Source organism: Cryptotermes secundus, unplaced genomic scaffold (assembly GCF_002891405.2).
Source record: "Cryptotermes secundus unplaced genomic scaffold, Csec_1.0 scaffold407, whole genome shotgun sequence".
NCBI lineage: Eukaryota > Metazoa > Arthropoda > Insecta > Blattodea > Kalotermitidae > Cryptotermes > Cryptotermes secundus.
Window position 1 is genome coordinate 2,977,119 of NW_019741981.1, and position 17,257 is coordinate 2,994,375.

Below are 17,257 nucleotides of genomic sequence, written 5' to 3' on the forward strand. Positions count from 1 at the left end.
TACTTGTTTGATTCGCATCTTGTTGATTTTACACTGAGTGTGTGTGTGTGCGTGTGCATGTGTGCATGTATGTACTTTTTGTGTGTGCGTGTGTGTGCGCGCGCGCGTGCATGTAAACAGACAGCTGGTTTGATTTTTCTCTTAGGGAGTTAGGTACTGTGTCTATCTTGTCTGTCTTGTTAGTGGTTATGAGGAACTTGTCATGCAGTTAGTGGAGAGAACATTTTTTTTATTTGAGATTGTGAGTAAATGTGAGTGTTGTCTGAGTGTTAAAAAGAATATATACATATATAAATAAATTTATTCTGCATGACTGACAGAATCCACTAATCAATCTTCAGTTAACTTTTCCTTTACAGATTTAATGGAATCTGATCCTGAAAGACTGTAGATTAGTCAAAGCAACAGTACTAGAAGAACATTGATATTTTTACAAGGTTCTTTCCCATAGCTTGCTCTCTAAGGACTTCCAGTGGGGTCTTAAAATGCAACTGTCTGAGGACCATTTTCATAGCCTCCTAAGTATATTGTGGTGATGGAATCTTGTTTAATTGTATTTGTTCAATCCACACAACCACAACACTTTTAATAAGCTTCAAAAGGCTGCTTGTAAATTCCCTAATTTTTAATAAAGTGTCACATGTGAATGGGTAATAAATGCAGATACAAATGTATATTCATTGTAACAATACTTTGCATAACTTTCTGCCTTACTATTATTATTTTTGAATAGCGTTTAGGAATATGACTGTACATTGTGGTGATGAACAGTTGCTTTTACAGTTCTTCTCACTGAAGAATAGCAACTGTGGTGAATTTTTTGCACAGAAAAGTCAATTTAGATGTAAGTTGACTTGTATCTCTCTAGGGTAGGAGTGCTGAGCTAATCGCACTGAGGTCAAGTTTGTCACTGGATCAGATTTTTATAATATGAATTTTTGTTTTGTTTCCACTCTTAGTACCAGAAAGTGTGATTACCTACAGAAAGGTAGCTACGAGGAAACACAGTGCTTATTTTCTGATACACTCCTTGCTAGTTGTCTCTAAATAACTAGGAAGTTATCTGATAAATGAGGGCTGGGGTAGTGCAGTAGATATAGTGAGTGGCTACTGACTGGACGACTGGGGTCAGAATTCAAGTCCTGATAAGGTAAAGAGTTTTCTCTTCTCCATGTCTTCCAGACTGGCTCTGAGGTCCACCCAACCTTTTATCTAATGGGTACTGGGGGCTCTTTCTCTGGGAATGAAGCAGCCGGGACATGAAGCTGATCACTCACTCCCATCTAGTGCTAAGATCAAGAAAACATGAGTCTATACATTCATTCCCCCATACTTCTTCATGACATATGGCTTATTTATTGAATTACAGTCTGATAAATAAAATGAGCTTGATTTTTGTCACTCTGGAAACATACCAAAAATTGAAGAAATATATAAAAGTTCACAGTAATTGACTCATTGGTTGGTACCAGAACACCGAGGATGATTAGTTCAACTTCTTACAAGTAAGTAACAAACAGTATTGCCAGCCCCTTTAACAGGTTGTCTTTTTGGGTATGATGTTCAGGTAAGCTGACACTTCCCTTTGGTATGCCTGACTGCAAGAGTAATGTATAGAATCTAACAACAGGGATGTATTGACAGTGAAAGTGTAATGTTTAATGGCAACTGGAAATTCTTTCCTTGTTGATTCAGCTGTGTTTCACATTCACTTTCTGCTGCTTTGGCATGTGTGGTACTCATCTATTGTCAGGGATTACAGATTGTATGGAGTCAAGGAAAGGTGTGTGAATCTTCAGTAGAATTGAAACTAATGTTATAGGCACAAGTGTTTGGTGATTAATTTCTAGTTCATGTAGTGATTCTGTGCTAACTGCAGGAGTTATTATTAGTGTTGTGGGAAGTAATTACAGTAGAACTTGGTTATAACATCATCAAAGGGACCTAAAAATAGTGTCGTTATAAACTAATGTCGTTGTAACCGAAATGGGCACTTCCACAGTAGCCTTATGTTAGTCACGTAAAAATCTACCAAAAACCGAGTTAAAATGTTGCATTTTTTAGTGAAATACGTAGTTAAGTACAGACTAACGTAACATTAACGTGGAATTGCCCAAATGTGTAATATCAAAGACATATTACAGCGCTTTTCACTGACAATACACACAATATTTCACGAATCACTTTAACTTTCTCTTCAATGCTTAAAACTTTCCTTTTCATTGCCATGTTTTCGCTACTGCACTTCTCTGGGTTTAGGCAGGAACACTATAGGGTAAGTAGACAATGTGAGGTCCTGTTAGACGAGATTCTAGGAAAGGAATGCAGTTAACAACCTGCCGCGTCCTCTTGCACTATTCACGCAGTCCCACCCCACACCCTTGTTTTCGCATAAAACCCACACTCCTCTTGCAGCCCGCGGTCGTATTCTTCCAGGACAGTCACGTCAGCAAGTAGAGAAAGTGAGGGTTGGCAGACACATCGAACTTTCCCACGATATCAGAGAAATTCAGGAATGAAAATGACGTTACATACGAGGTTGATGCATTTGTGCATGTCGTACTAAGCAAGGTATAAAAACAGTTGCTTTATGAGGAATTAGTTCGTACCATTGAATATTTGACGCAATAGACAAGGTGTTGCAGAAACCGATGTTGCTATAACCAAGTTTTACTGTATTGTGATGCATTAGTGCCATAGGATGGAGAATCTTTTGTAGGGTAGTTGTCCTTGACAGATGAAGACCTTGAAAAGAAATACAAGAGGATGTCAGGCAACAAAGGCTGTTCTTGGCTATTTTGTAGAAAAATAAGTGAATTTTTTTACCTAAATTATGCAGAGATGTGTGGAGAAAGTGGTGAGTGGCATCCTGAAGTGGCCCTGTGTTCAACTGGAAGGACTGAAGTAAACACAGCGATGATACCAGTTCCTCCACTGATTTGAACAATTACCTCCACAAAAGAAGAATGGCAATGTTGAAGTAAGATGGAGTGATGCATCAGGCAGAAAAAGATACTGTCTTTAACCAATAGAAACAGTACTCATATATTATGAGGAGCACTGGCTCTGTGATATGAGAAAGTGCAGACTAAGCAAATAAATTAAAACCAAGTTCAATGTGCGGGAGGTTGACAGCCAGCAGATTTATGTGTGATCAATGTGTTAAATATCCATTCATGGTTGAAACGTTCAGTTAAATGTACAAGTATTTATAAAAATTCCAATTTATGTGCAGCGCAATATCATCTCTGTAGGACATATGTGATTAGTGATTATTTGTGATGCAAACAAGCCCCTTTTTATGATTTTGAGTCCTACATATCTGTGTACTCTTATACTGGTATGGTGGTGCATGAAGTAAAGAGAGGAAGTGCAGACAGCAGGTAGTAGTAGTTTCCGTGTGGTCAGCTGTCATCATTTTAATAAAATATCTGTATTTTGTTTTTGAACAATATTGTGTGCCGTGGTTGGATTTAGAGTATGTGAAGTGAAGTACACAGTATTTATATATTTGTAAACACACATTTTATTCTCGGGTCATGCGGTAGCGTAGTTCGTTGAGGCACTATGCTACAAGCCGGAAGGTCACGGGTTCAAGTCCTGATGAGGTCATTGGATTTTTTTCAGTTGACCTAAGCCTTCCAGCCAGACTATGGCCCTGGGGTCGACTCAGCCTCTAACAGAAATGAGTACCTGGAATTAATTAAATCATTTTCTTGGGGAGTAAAGCACAGCCAGCGCATAAGGCTGACAACCTTACTGCCATCTTTGAGCCGATTATCTAGATAATGTGGGACCCTCAACGTCTCACAACCCTATGGGCCTTCATGGCCTGTTACAGGGACAGCTTTACTTTTTTTACTTTATTTACTTTTTACATTTTATTCTCTGTAATTTATATGTGATAAAAGTAATTAATTTGTTGATATAAAAATTGTTTACCCCCAAAGTTAAATTCTGTAGTGCAACCATAAGATGGGAAGATATGTTCTGTATATTCTATTAGTGAATTTTGTGATACGCCGATTTATCTGTTGAATAAGTGAAGTGTTTAGATTTACAGTATTTATATCTTAAGGGGGGGGACAAGGTTATGATATATATTTTACAAACTGGATTCTACTTGAGAATATTTTACATCACAGAGCAATATAATTGTTTGCACTTAATTGCTCTACAGTAGTGGGAATTTACTATGAATCATTCTACCTGATGACAACTGGAAAACTGAACATGGTGGAAAATGTTAAGTATTGCTCTGTGTGACAGTTATTGAAATATTTGAACATAAAAAGGGTGTGTAAGAAAAAAAATGTGAAACTCATATTGTTGTCTTTGGGCTACGGCTCCAAGTAGCTATGTGGTGTTATAAGCCAGAGGACCACAATATAAATCATCTTCGCCTTGAAAACTTCAGAATCGTATATAGTTTATTCATACTTCCTTAATGAACTGGTGTGTTGCATTGAGTGAAATAGGGTGCATGCAGAAGTAGTTACGTGGCATACACAGTAAGTGATTTGCTGTTAGGTTTAAAGGCAAAGTTGTCCCCATCCATAAGTAATTAAGGACTACGCCATGAAGGCATATGGGGGAATGGATGTATAGATCCACATTTTCTTGACCTCATCACTAGTTGGAGGTGAGTGGTCAGTTTCACACCCTGGCCACTTTACCCCCTGGAAAGAGCCCCTGGTACCCAATGAGTAGGAGGTTGGGTGTACCTCAGAGTTGGTCTGCAGGATGTGGACAACAGAAAATTCTTGACCCTATTGAGACTCGAGCTCCAGCCCATAGCCAGTTGCAGTACTGACTACATAGGATTAATATATATATTGAAAAGCATATAATAGTAATAATAATATATTTGATAAATAACTTCCACTCCTATTTGTGTGAGAAAATAAAATTATGTTGAAAGTTATAGGTGTGTAAAGAATGTAAAAATGAAAATTAAGGTCAGGATTGTTGTTATATAGATGAGTGACCAGGGTGTACTTTCCCTGCAGGTTTAATGCAGTACTGGATGATCCCAGTGCTAAAATTAGAGGAATATTCATAATTGACAAGTGAAAATTGGCATTAATAGATTTCTCATCTACTTAGTAAGGCTTTCTCAGCGGAAGAAATTAATTATCACATGAGAGTGAAAAAAATATCATGAATTATATGTAGGAAAGGATCTGGAATGAAAATAGTTATCTGCTTAAGACTTTTACATGGAGAGATGAAAGAAAATGTGAAAATGTTATGATAGTACCTACTCATACTGACTGGCTACTTCCAAATACAAACAATGTGATGTGGGGAAAAGGTGTACAAAACAGTGAATAGATTGAAACAAACTGGACAGAAATTATATCATATGAATTACATCATCATTTGCCTTGATGAATTAGGCTCTGTGGCCTTTTCCCATTCAGAATTAATTCTGAAATTATGAATCTTACAGATAGTTGGTAGGTATCCTTGGACAGAGATCAGCTTGTCGCAAGGCTGCTACCTACACAGGATATTACAAACAGAATAAACAGAGACATCCACACCTCAAGTGGGATTCAAACCCACGATTCCAGTGTGGATTAACAGATTATCTATTAATTTGAATAAAACAGCAGCCACGAGGGTTACAAGGAATTAGTATTTAATGGTTAAAGGTATGTCATAAAAATGGTAAAGCTATCCCTATAACAGGTCTTGGAGGCCCATGGGGTTGTAATACTTCGAGGCTCCCACATTTTTCTAGACAGTCTGTTCACAGATGACAGTGAGGTTGTTTTCCCTGTGCACCGGCCACACGTTTACTCCCCAGGAAGATTCCCTGTACTCATTTCCGCCCATTTATTTCAGAGGCTGAGTTTGCCCATCACGACGATCCCGACCATAAATGTGAAAAGTCGAAGAGGTTATGGGCACGGGATCGCCTGCCTTGGTTCGTAAGGACATGACGTTTCTGTAATAATGGTGAGGGATAGAGTTGAACACAAATCCTTGTGTAATCGTGTAGTCTGTAAATTATATGCCCGGCAGAACTGTTTGAAAGAGTTGGTATTCACAATTCGAAACGCTAAGTTCGCTTTCACTTTTAAATATTGCCTAAATTTATAATTTATTCATTTAAATAACTTTATTAATTTATAAATTTAATATAAGTTATAGGTGGGTTATGCAATTTATGTAAGGGTTATAAGTTTGTGAGATATAAATACGAAAGATAATTCGATAATTGTGTAATTAGTCCGTTTGTGAGATAAACAGAAAATTCTTCAGTTTAAGGTGTGGTGAGATGACAAATTCACTTAACAAACGGATAACTGTCCACCATCTTCTTACGTCTTCGCACAATGCCGCACCAAAGTCTTACGGTTGCGAAGTACAAAACCTCCACTGCGCTGAGGAAGCTGAAGCCAATGAACAACCCGAGCAGCCCTCCGGTACTGGCTGCAAGACAAATTCTAATTAGCATGTCGAGTAAGAACCAGATGCATCTGAAACATGTTAAGAGTACAAGGTGTGGCAATAAAGAACCCGGATTACTTTTATGACTCNCATCTTTATTTTACAAACAAGCTCTAAGCCTTCTGGTACGTAAATAACACTAGACAATAAGGTTATGGTAACACTAGAAAAACTAAATTTTAAATTAATCTTGGTATGCTGAACCCACATCCGGAAACAAAACTTTTTTTGTACCGACATTTGAGTCGAAGTAGAATGCCTTTTCACTTCTGTACTTTCTTCACAGTGTTCTTAAAATTGTTGACAATCATAGTGTACTTCTTTTGGCTTATTTTGGACTTCACCCATCGTCTGGTATGTAAAAGACAAAAGACCACGACGTTTCGGAGACTGGATCCAGTCTCCGAAACGTCGTGGTCTTTTGTCTTTTACATACCAGACGATGGGTGAAGTCCAAAAGAAGCCAAAAGAAGTACACTATGATTGTCAACAATTTTAANTCATAGTGTAAAAAATGTTTTATTAGTAGGTAAAAGTTTAATCTCACTTAATTATCCTGATCATTTGAAGCGTAATAAATTGTTATGAACGGCCATTGTGTTGCACAGAAAACAAATTAATACGAGTATAACAGCTGTACATGATGGGAGCATTTGACTGTCAATCTCGTGATCATCGTACTCTATTTAGTCAAACATGTTTACGAAAAAAAAAATTGAAAATTGGTTGCGCTGTGATAGATCATATTTTTTTATTCCAAGGAAAGTGAGAAGTAATCTGTGTTCATGTCCCTCACTCATAGATTCTGAACCATTCAATCGATTTTAACGAAATTTCATATAAATGTCATTTAATCGAAGAATACTCAATAAGGATGAACAATATAACTTACTTTACTACTCCAATAAATCATATTACTCTTTAAAATACAATTTAGATCTATATGATGTACTGAAAGTGATAGTCATCAGGTTGAAGGCACATTTAACATTTCGCGTGGGATGTTTTCCCTCGAGTCATCTAAAATTTCATGCCTGGGTTCCCTAAAATTGCTGTCTTTTAAGAAGTTCGCACAAATCGTGTCTGGCGCTGAGAAATTTGGATTTGTAAGTATAAGCAAATTTAGTTCCCGTGATAAAGCACGTCCTATTGCTGTCTTACCATATGAACAAAAAAAAAAATACTTTTCAGATGAGACCTTGAACGGACACCGAAGAAACTAATAACACTTATACGTAATGAAACATATCCTGCGTTTCAGAGATATTTTTGTCTTAACCCGGCGTTGGTGAGGTTGGAAAATGTAACAAAAGTGGTAAGGTTGGGTCCTACAGACCCCAGACATTCCGACGACTACATCACTCCCACCTTTGGTTTGGTTGTAAAGCAGAATGATTTCTGACTTAGATGTTCTCTCATCTACAACATTATCATCATAATGTAATGTGGAAATCATAATATTTTTGGCACAAATGAAGCTATGGTGATACTGGGTCGAAAACCAAAAATGGTAGGCATTAGACTTCTTCGCTTGGCATTGATGAACTGAGGTGACAGTTCTCCTTTATTTCTCTTGATTGTTCACACCATAGATAGCTTATGATCTTCTAACAAGGATTTAGCCAATGGGTAACTTGTGAACCAATTATCTAAAGTCACATTGCGACCTGATCCAGATATAGGTGCAATCATCCTTGTAACAACTTCAGAAGGTGTGTCTGAAACTTTGTATGAGCCTTCAGATTGTGCGCCAACGTAAACTTTCAGGCCATACTTTGCCGGTTTGCTTCGAATGTACTTCCGGAAACTGCACCGTCCAAGAAAAACGCTTCTAACTTTTCATCATTCGTTACGTTTTCTCCTAAAGAATATACAGGCTCACACACTTCATTGAACTTATCAAAAATGTCTCTAATTGGAGCCAATTTATAGTAATATCTTCGTTCAGTTCTAGTACTTCGGGTGTCAAATCGTAGACATCTAAGAAGAAAACGGAAACGAACAAGTGACATTGTGCTTCTACGTAATTCAACACCGGTACCATCCGTGGCCCATAGATCGTCCAGATTCTGGTGACCAGACTTATAGAAGCCAGCTAAATATAAAAGTCCAAATACGACCTTTATTTCACTCATATCACTCTTTTGAACACTATTATTTTTGGCATAATTTACTTGCTTTCTCTGTGTTTCGTCATTCGCATTCTTCAAAATTAGGTCTATCATTTCATCAGGAAAAAATATCTCCCAGCAATCTAAAATTGATTTTGCATTTTTTGCGTTGCCGAGGACACCAGGACACTATGTTATGAGCTCGATTTCTTATTCGAGATCATAACTTGCTTTTACTCCATCTTGTTTGCCTATCCTTCGCCAAGCAAAAGGCTCCCTCTGTGGATTCTTCCTCACAATCTTGTTCAGTATCAGACTCATGGTTAATGACTAATTCTAAATCAATTTCAATATCCTTATCTCGGCCAAATGGCTCCTCGATTGTCAAAGCGTCATCTATAGGTTGACGTAACCTCTGTTCTTCCTGCTCGTAACTAATCTGGTAAAAAGAATATATTATTCTCAAAATACCCTCTAAATATTTATGAAAACGTATTTTCTTATAGTAGTTGGTATGTACGAGTAAAAATATAGAACCCACAGCAGTAATTATAATATTTTAGTAGAATATACGTGGAAACAACCTAAGTTTCGGAAGAAAATATAGTCACACTTTTGGTAAGGTGGGCTCTGGTGGACCCCAGCACAATTTACACCTTACTAACCCCACCTTACTAACGTCGGGTTAGGCCGCTGTTAGTCGCTGGCTTCCCACCGCGGCGGCCCGGGTTACATCCCGGGTCTGGTCCAGTGGGATTTGTGGTGGACAAAGTGGCGCTGGGGCGGGTTTTCTCCGAGTACTTCGGTTTCACCTGCCAATCTTCATTCCACCAAATTCTCCATAATCATAATCACCCGGTGTATAATGATCACGCTAGCAAAAGCCATCCACCTTTCGCAGTTTTAATATCTTGTTGTCAGCATTACCATCACAGTAGCAATATGGAAACTATAAAAGTTAGGGTGATACTGACGATGTAAATGTATGATCCTGAAGTGCATTCGATAATAGACCTTGAAAAGGAAACGCAAATTTTGATAAGGTGTTTTTTTTTATTACAGAATGTAAAAGAACTTGGCTTTAGTGAAAAATAAGCATTTACTTTTCTATGTGATGGCGATATATAATGAAACACTAGAGCTGAGCATTATTATCTTTTTATGGCTATAAATTACTAAGAATTCTGAACATTTTTTGTCAAATTTGTCAACAATTGCTCTAATATTGAACTGGAAAAGTGTATCACTCGGCGAGTAAATGGTCGAAATTACGCTACGAAGTAAGCAACCAATTCATATAATTAGGTGCTATGAATTTCTAGTCTCTGCTAGCCACATCAGAAGGACTGACGGATTTAAATATTTCCCGCAACTGTTTGTAAAACAAATGTCCACACACCTAAGGGAATGCAGTTCACGTTACTTACACAGAAACTCGCTGAGGCCGAATATTTCTGTCTTGTAGTAGCTGAAGAACTGTGTCTCTGTAAAGTACAGGTGCACGACTGTCAAATCCTTCCTGAAAGTGAGATATCAGCAACTTGATGTAAATGCTGTCACATGAACTCGAGAATTCAGAATATGGCTTTGTGTGTTTGAGTAAAGCATTGCGATCATCTGAGAGCAACCCGAAAACCATTTATTCGCTCAGGCGGGAGAGACAACTCTTCTTGCGTCAACTCGGGTCTTCCGACAGCGTACTCGATACATCGAGAGACAGTACACATTACAATTTCTGTTCAATATATCAATTAAGTCAGTGGTAAAAGTAAAGTAAAGGTATCCCTGTAACAGGCCGTGAAGGTCCATAATGCTGTGAGACGTTGAGGGTCCAATGACAAGAAAATTAGGAGCGAAAAAACAGCGGGCAGATATAGGAAAATACTCCTTTGTAAATAGGACCAATCAGATCTGAAATCAACTACCTTCATATGCTTAAGGGACTCTCTCCTGCGAACGAAGTAATTTTAGGAAAAGGGCTAGGAAAATGATAAATGAGGCGAAGTGAAGGTGGGGTGGAAATCAGCAAAAAAATGCAGTAAAGTGTAGTGAAGTGAGGTAAAGCGAAGTGAAAAGTGTTAAGAATGGGATGATTATGTAAGTAAAGCGAAATGAAGGGAAAATGAGAACATGACATTACACATTCATTGGTGTTAGTTGTTATATATTATGTTAATTTTCTACTAATGTTTGTGTGCTGTGTTTTGTTTGAACATGTTTATGTGAGTTATTTGTCTGTTTTCTTATTTTCTCATTTTCGTAGTACCACTGCCACTGGGTGAAAACCCATTTGCAGTTAAATAATAATAATAATAATAATTGTTCTTTCATCCCAAAAACGTACATTGCAGTTAATTAAAACAAGAATAGTACAACATACTGATGTAATATGTAACATGTTGGAGTTTTGAGAAACTGTACAATATATTATTCTAATTTGATTGTGTGTTTACTAATTTGTATTATATTATAATTTAGATTAGCCTTGCTTGGCTGTGTATGAATAATACAGTATGATTCTTACTCTTTTCCGGTGTTGTTCGAATGGACTGTGTCCTCCATGTAGCCTTTATTCACCGCGAGTGACGGAATCATATGTCCATAGGTCATGCTTGATGAGTAGCCCAGTTCGTTGCAGCCGGGTAGACATTTGCAATTAGGGGTTGGCCAACCATCCGTCGAGTTAAAATCACTCGCTTCTACTAGCGTCATCTCAAGTAGTTCTGCAAGCCAACAGTAGGTTTCCAGTTTGGTCTCGGAAGTCCTCTACCTGTACGGTACTACTGTCTGAGCTAAACACCTCGCAGCAGACCTGCACCTGCCACCAGAAGTGGACTTAGGTATGTTAAGTTTGTTCAAAATATATTCACTATTTGTGGACCATGCTAAACTCTTGTGGGAGCCAGGATAGCGTAATCTGTATAGCGACTGACTACGGGCTGGACGACCAAGGGATCGGAGTTCGAGTCAAGAATTTTCTCTTCTCCAAGTCGTTCAGCCTGGCTCTGAGGTCCACCCAAACTCCGATCGGTACCGGGAGCTCTTTCCCCGGAGATAAAGCTGCCGGGGTGTGAAGCTAACCACTCCAGCTAGTGCCCAGGTCAAGAAAATGTGGATCTATACATCCACTCCCCCATACGCTTAGTCATCTAGTCTTATGTCACCAACGAGGCCTAGCACCTTCATTGATGCTGCTGCTAGTCTTTCGATAAGAGAATTCTCTTTCAACTCCGGATCGTATTACCAGTTTAGTTATATTTTTGTGTGTGTGATGTTATTTATTTTCATTTCTGTTACTGTTCGATATATATATATATATTGTTTTAAATGTGTTATTTACTGTATTATTATAGTTTTTTACATATCTCTTATGTGGTCTGTGATCATTTCAACTACCGAAATTCTGTTACTTTCTCGATCATAATGCATATTTTTATTTATTTTTTAATCTTATTGCTGTAGGTTTCACTCTGATCGCGGAAAGTTTCATTTTATATAATGATCTGGTTTTCTTTGCATTTTCTGTTGTAGTAATTCATTCTCTGAGTCAGCCAACACAGTCCTCCACACAACAATAAATACATACTGTCGTATATACATTTTTGTATATAAAATAAAGGCTAATCTATTCATGTAACAGGCCGTGGAGGCCCATAGGTTTGTGAGACGTCGAAGCTCCAATATTTTCCAGACAGTCGGCTCACAGATGGCGGTGAGTTTGTCAGCCTTACGCGCCGACCGCTCTTTACTCCCCAGGAAGATCCCTGGTACTCATTTATGTTAGAGTCTAAGTCGACGCCAGGGCCATATTGCGACTGGAACGATTAGGCTAACTGAAAAATTCAACTATTTGAATCGAACCCGCGACCTTCCAGCCTCAACCAATTACGCTACCGCGCGCTCCCTCCCCCCAAATTGTGTATAATATGGACAAAATTTGGCGGGGAAATTTTCTGAAAATCGGCCAATAGGATTACTGAAAATGTGGGAGGATAATATTAAAATTGATCTTAGAAAAATAGTGTTCGAGGATGTGGACTGGATTGAATTATAGGTGGGCTTTGGTAGCATTTGTGTTGAGCTGTTGGATTATATTGTCAGAGTTACTTATGTACAAGGCAAAACCGCAAAAAAAAAAATCAATATATATTAAGTTGAAAATTTATGTTACTGCACTCACTTCGAGCTAACTTTGTACAGCCCTCCTCTTCTTTGCCACAAATAGGGGTATTGATATCCTCTGAAACAAACACAGAAACAATTTTCAAAATTATATCGTAAATTTCTTATTTATTTTGAAATTGTCCCAGACATAACAAGCCTTCTGTTTTGAAAAATGGGGCACACGTAGATTCTAGTAGGACTTGTATTAATATGCTTCTTACAAACTGATATACATTTCAACCTATTTTACTCTCTATATCCGTAAGTTTGTCTCCCCAGTAACCTCCGATTTTCATAAAATTGGCATGGACATCGTTTTAATTTCAGGAAAACTCCTATTTATAACAACATAAAATTCCACACCATCATGGCGGTCATGTATCATTTAAGGTAACATATATGTGCAGCGTAGAATAACATGTTAATCGTCCGAGATATTTTTATTTCGTGACATTCGATGTATCTTTGCAGTTTGGAATGTTATGTTTGTAAAGTAATACATTATAAACATATCTCATGTGCTCTATGTACATGTCGATTTTAGTATCATCGTTTCTAGCAAGAAGCAAATCAGTTGAAGCGGAAATGGTTCTCACTCATCTGCAGGGGATGCCTGTTCCGAATCTCAGCCAGGGCACCGACTGTCATGAGAGAGATTTTCTGTAGCTTTCTCAGATCCCCCTCCATTCAAATTCCAGGGATAATATCTCTGATATGGGCATGACCGCTTCTTTCTACATCCTTTCCAATCTATTATTCACGTAGACCTTTTATCCTGACTCTGTATAACCTCAGGCACTGACAACGTAGCAAAATAAACCAATACAATATCCGTGACCTCTAGTCTGCCAGCGAACTATACAAACCGACCGAGCGACCGCCGTTTGTCGGCGAAGTTGATGCCAACTTTTGTAGATAGAGGGTGTCATGTGGTCAGCGCAACGAATCCCCACGGTCGTTAATCTCGGTTTTCTAGACCGGAGCCACTGCCTTTGAAATAGCTCCTCAGATATCCTCACGGGGCTGAGTTGACTCCGTTCCAGACCCACTCCTTCTCAGAAAATCTGGTAGCGCCGAGAATCGAACCCGGGACCTCTGAATCTCTAGCCAGGAACTCTGACCACTAGACCACAGAAAATAAACCAATAAATAAATAAAATGAATTCGTTTAGATATGTTGGGAGTGGAATCCATAAGATCACAAGAACAGGGCACGGATTCGTGAGTTCGGGGCGGGGGTCGGGGCAGAACACAAAAGGAACTGCTTACATATGCTGTAATGTGCAACTGTGAGTCGGCATCACGAAGCAGCTTGACTGCCACTTCGGAGTTCACCTGTTCTTCTCAAAATGACTATGACAAGGTCTCAACCCGAAAACTATTCCACTCTATTGAAGTGAAGGGTCACTGCTGGGATGCAGATTGTATCACGACTGGCGCCCCGGTGCTAATAGAGCCTACACCCTTCATTCTATCCCATTGCTCATATTAAATTACTGCAAATATTGTCGCTTGCACAATATTCTTAATTTTACAGTGAATAACACATTGAGACATTCTTGCAAATTCCCAGTCATATTAGCTCTATTTCTCTCGGACTGATAAAAAGAAGGAAACAAATAAAGGAAAGGAAAAAATTAAAAGAAACAAAAATGTTCGAGCCAAGGTCAGGTCATGTGGGATTTGTGGTGGACAAAATGACACTGGCGCTCGTTTTCTCCGAATACTTCGGTACCCTCTACCAATTGTTATTCCAAAGAGTGTTCCACAATCATCTATCATCCGGAGTTGGTACAATAGGTCAGCTAGTGGCCTACGTACCAAGTGGACTCAGTCTCACCCCACACCAAGAAACTTAAAAAAACAAAAAAAGTAAGTAAACGAACGAAAGACAATGACGCAAGAAACAGAGGAAGAAAAAGAAGGAAGCAAGGAAGAATCCAGTAGGCAGCCACGTACTTGGAAGGTAGAACGGGACGCAGTTGCAGACTAAGAAAGTGTAGTTGGCTTCGCATTCCAGCATGCAGTTCCTCTGGGTGTAGGTTTTGTAGAACAGTAGATATTTGTCTGCAGAATAGGCGCACTGACGATCTATTTCTCTCAAGTTATGAAGTGACTTCGCAGCGTTGTTAATAGTTGGTGTGATTTTTATCCGGTACTCTCTTCCTGGCGCTAGCAGCAGTCCGTAGTCAGCAATCTTAGGCGTCTCGACTGGGTTATGAAGGAGTAACTGAAAAAATGTGCCATACCAGAGCGATGAAATATAATCTGTGCACACCGTTTTAATGGGTTCGTTGTGCCAAAGGAACGCATAATATGGATGTATCTGCCTGTCCTTCCGCTTGTTTCATCTCATAATTTACTAAATGGATGCCGATCACATTAGGTATTGCTGGGGTCTGTACTGAAAGTTGCCATGAAAATTCAATTGTGATTCCTATTGGTCCAATATCTATCTATCTATGACTCTAGAGCCATTTGTTAGGCCTTGGCCGCTTTTTCAGTTTTTTGATCTTTTACACAGTCGGTAGGAATCCAGGACGGGAGATCAGCCGGTCGCAAGGTCGCTACCTACACACAGGACAGCACAAACGCAGAATAAACTCACACAGACATCCACATCTTGAGTTGGATTCGAACCCAAGATCCCAGTGTTTGAGCGGGCGAAGACAGTTCGTGCCTTATACCGCGCGGCCACTGTGATCGGCAATATTACTTCTACGTTCCATATATTTCGAATCGAGTTTTATCCAATTAAAAAAAATACAAAATTTTGCCATGGTACCGAATGTTTGTATTTGATATTTGATTAAAATTAAGGGTTTTTTAAACACGCTTCGGTACTGATAAGTAAAGCAAAGGTGTCCCTGTAACAGGCCGTGGAGGCATATAGGGTTGTGATTAGTTGAGGCTACCACATTTTCTAGACAATCGGCTCATAGATGGCGGCAAGGTTGTCAGCCCTACGCGCCGGCCGCCCTTTACCACTAAGAATATTCCAAGAATATTCCTGGTACTCATTTCTGTTAGAGGCTGAGTCGAACCCAGAGCCATAGTGCGGCTGGAAGGATTAGGTCAATTGAAAGAAATCCAATGACTTCATCGGGACTTGAACCCACGATCTTCCTGCTTATAGCATAGTGCCTCAACCAGCTGTATTTGGCAGAATCGAGGAAAATAGTTGTCAATCATGCGGCAGTAAGATGTATTAATATATTATGGCGTATAGACCCATTGTTAAGAGGTGACTCTGTAAATATCAACCGTTGCTAGGTAATCGCCATACGCAATAATAGAGAAGGTTCGAAGATACGTGACGTGTACAGCTATTGCTATGTAGCGCCCGCAGCATACGCGTGCGCGGTGACGTCACACAACAACAGAAGACGCGATGTTAGGAGTGTTCTCTATAGATGCTGGCTGATCGGCATTCGGGCAGGCGTTAGATAAGTATGGAGAACCGATGAAGGTCACCTACACCAATGACAATGTATCCACCACAAATTCCACATGGATTTCCTTGAGACTGAATCCATACTTCCGCCATATTAACAACTTGAACTATGCACTGAATTTCATCGAATTATCTCCAGTTTTTGGAAATACTTCCCCTTTTCTTCCTCCATTCCTTCGTAAATAGATTGACCGATCGGAGGATAATCTGAGGGTTGGTCTTATATGAGTGTGTCAGCTCGATGCCTCTTAGAAATAACTCAGTCACACCATAAGCTGCAGTGGAAACAGTGGCCCTTACCTTGAAGCCAATACTCGCGGATGTCGAGCAGTAGAATTCTTTTACTTCCGCGTCTAACACTACAGAGAGTCCCAGGTGGGTCCCCGCCCCGCGAGGTCGCCAGGGAAGTGCCCCTGCAGGAGTATTTGGCGGGTAGCCAGTTTCTGGGTTCCAGTCTGTTGCATTCATTGGGAAGGTCAAATTCAGGTCTGTGAGGTTACGGCTGTAACATAGGTGAAAGCAGTTATCGCAAGGCTTGCAAATAAATAGGTTGAAAAGTGTACCCGATCAAATACACATCATTTCAACCATAGGCATTCCCGAGTTACTGGCATTGATGTTCAATTATTATCGATACAAATCTATGTTGTAGATACTGATCGTTTGTTAAAAGATAATCGCACTGCAGATATAATAGAGAAGAGTCAGAAAATATTTTTTCTTTTATTTCGTCATACGAGTATATGGGATTTACTCGTATATCTCAGTACGATTTGGGAACCTAAAATAAATTTTATATTGAAAAAATTCGAGTATAAATCTATCTCTGTACCAGGCCGTGAAGGCCCATAGGGTTGTGAGACGTTGAAGGTCCCACATTTTCTAGACAGTCGGCTCACAGATGGCGGTAAGGTTGTCAGCCTCACGCGCCGGCCGCGCTTCACTCCCCAGGAAAATTATTTAATTAATTCCTGGTACTCATTTCTGTTAGAGGCTGATTCAACCCCAGGGCCCTAGTGCGGCTGGAAGGGTTAAATTAAATAAAAAAAATCCACTGACCTCATCGGGA

The 17,257-nt window shown here is 39.3% G+C and overlaps 1 protein-coding gene across 1 annotated transcript in view; it reads right to left on the minus strand.

Moving 5' to 3' along the window:
• Nucleotides 1-6,174: 6,174 nt before the first annotated feature.
• LOC111872953 (pickpocket protein 28) overlaps nt 6,175-17,257 on the minus strand; it is a 32,686-nt gene continuing 21,603 nt past the window's right edge. Inside the window, exons 8-13 of the mRNA XM_023867272.2 lie at nt 16,489-16,690; nt 14,694-14,964; nt 12,751-12,810; nt 11,095-11,293; nt 9,998-10,089; nt 6,175-6,441 (exon numbers count right to left, since the gene is read on the minus strand). Coding sequence (XP_023723040.2) covers nt 6,296-6,441; nt 9,998-10,089; nt 11,095-11,293; nt 12,751-12,810; nt 14,694-14,964; nt 16,489-16,690 — 970 coding nt within the window. The 3' untranslated portion in view covers nt 6,175-6,295. The remainder of the gene's footprint in view (nt 6,442-9,997; nt 10,090-11,094; nt 11,294-12,750; nt 12,811-14,693; nt 14,965-16,488; nt 16,691-17,257) is intronic.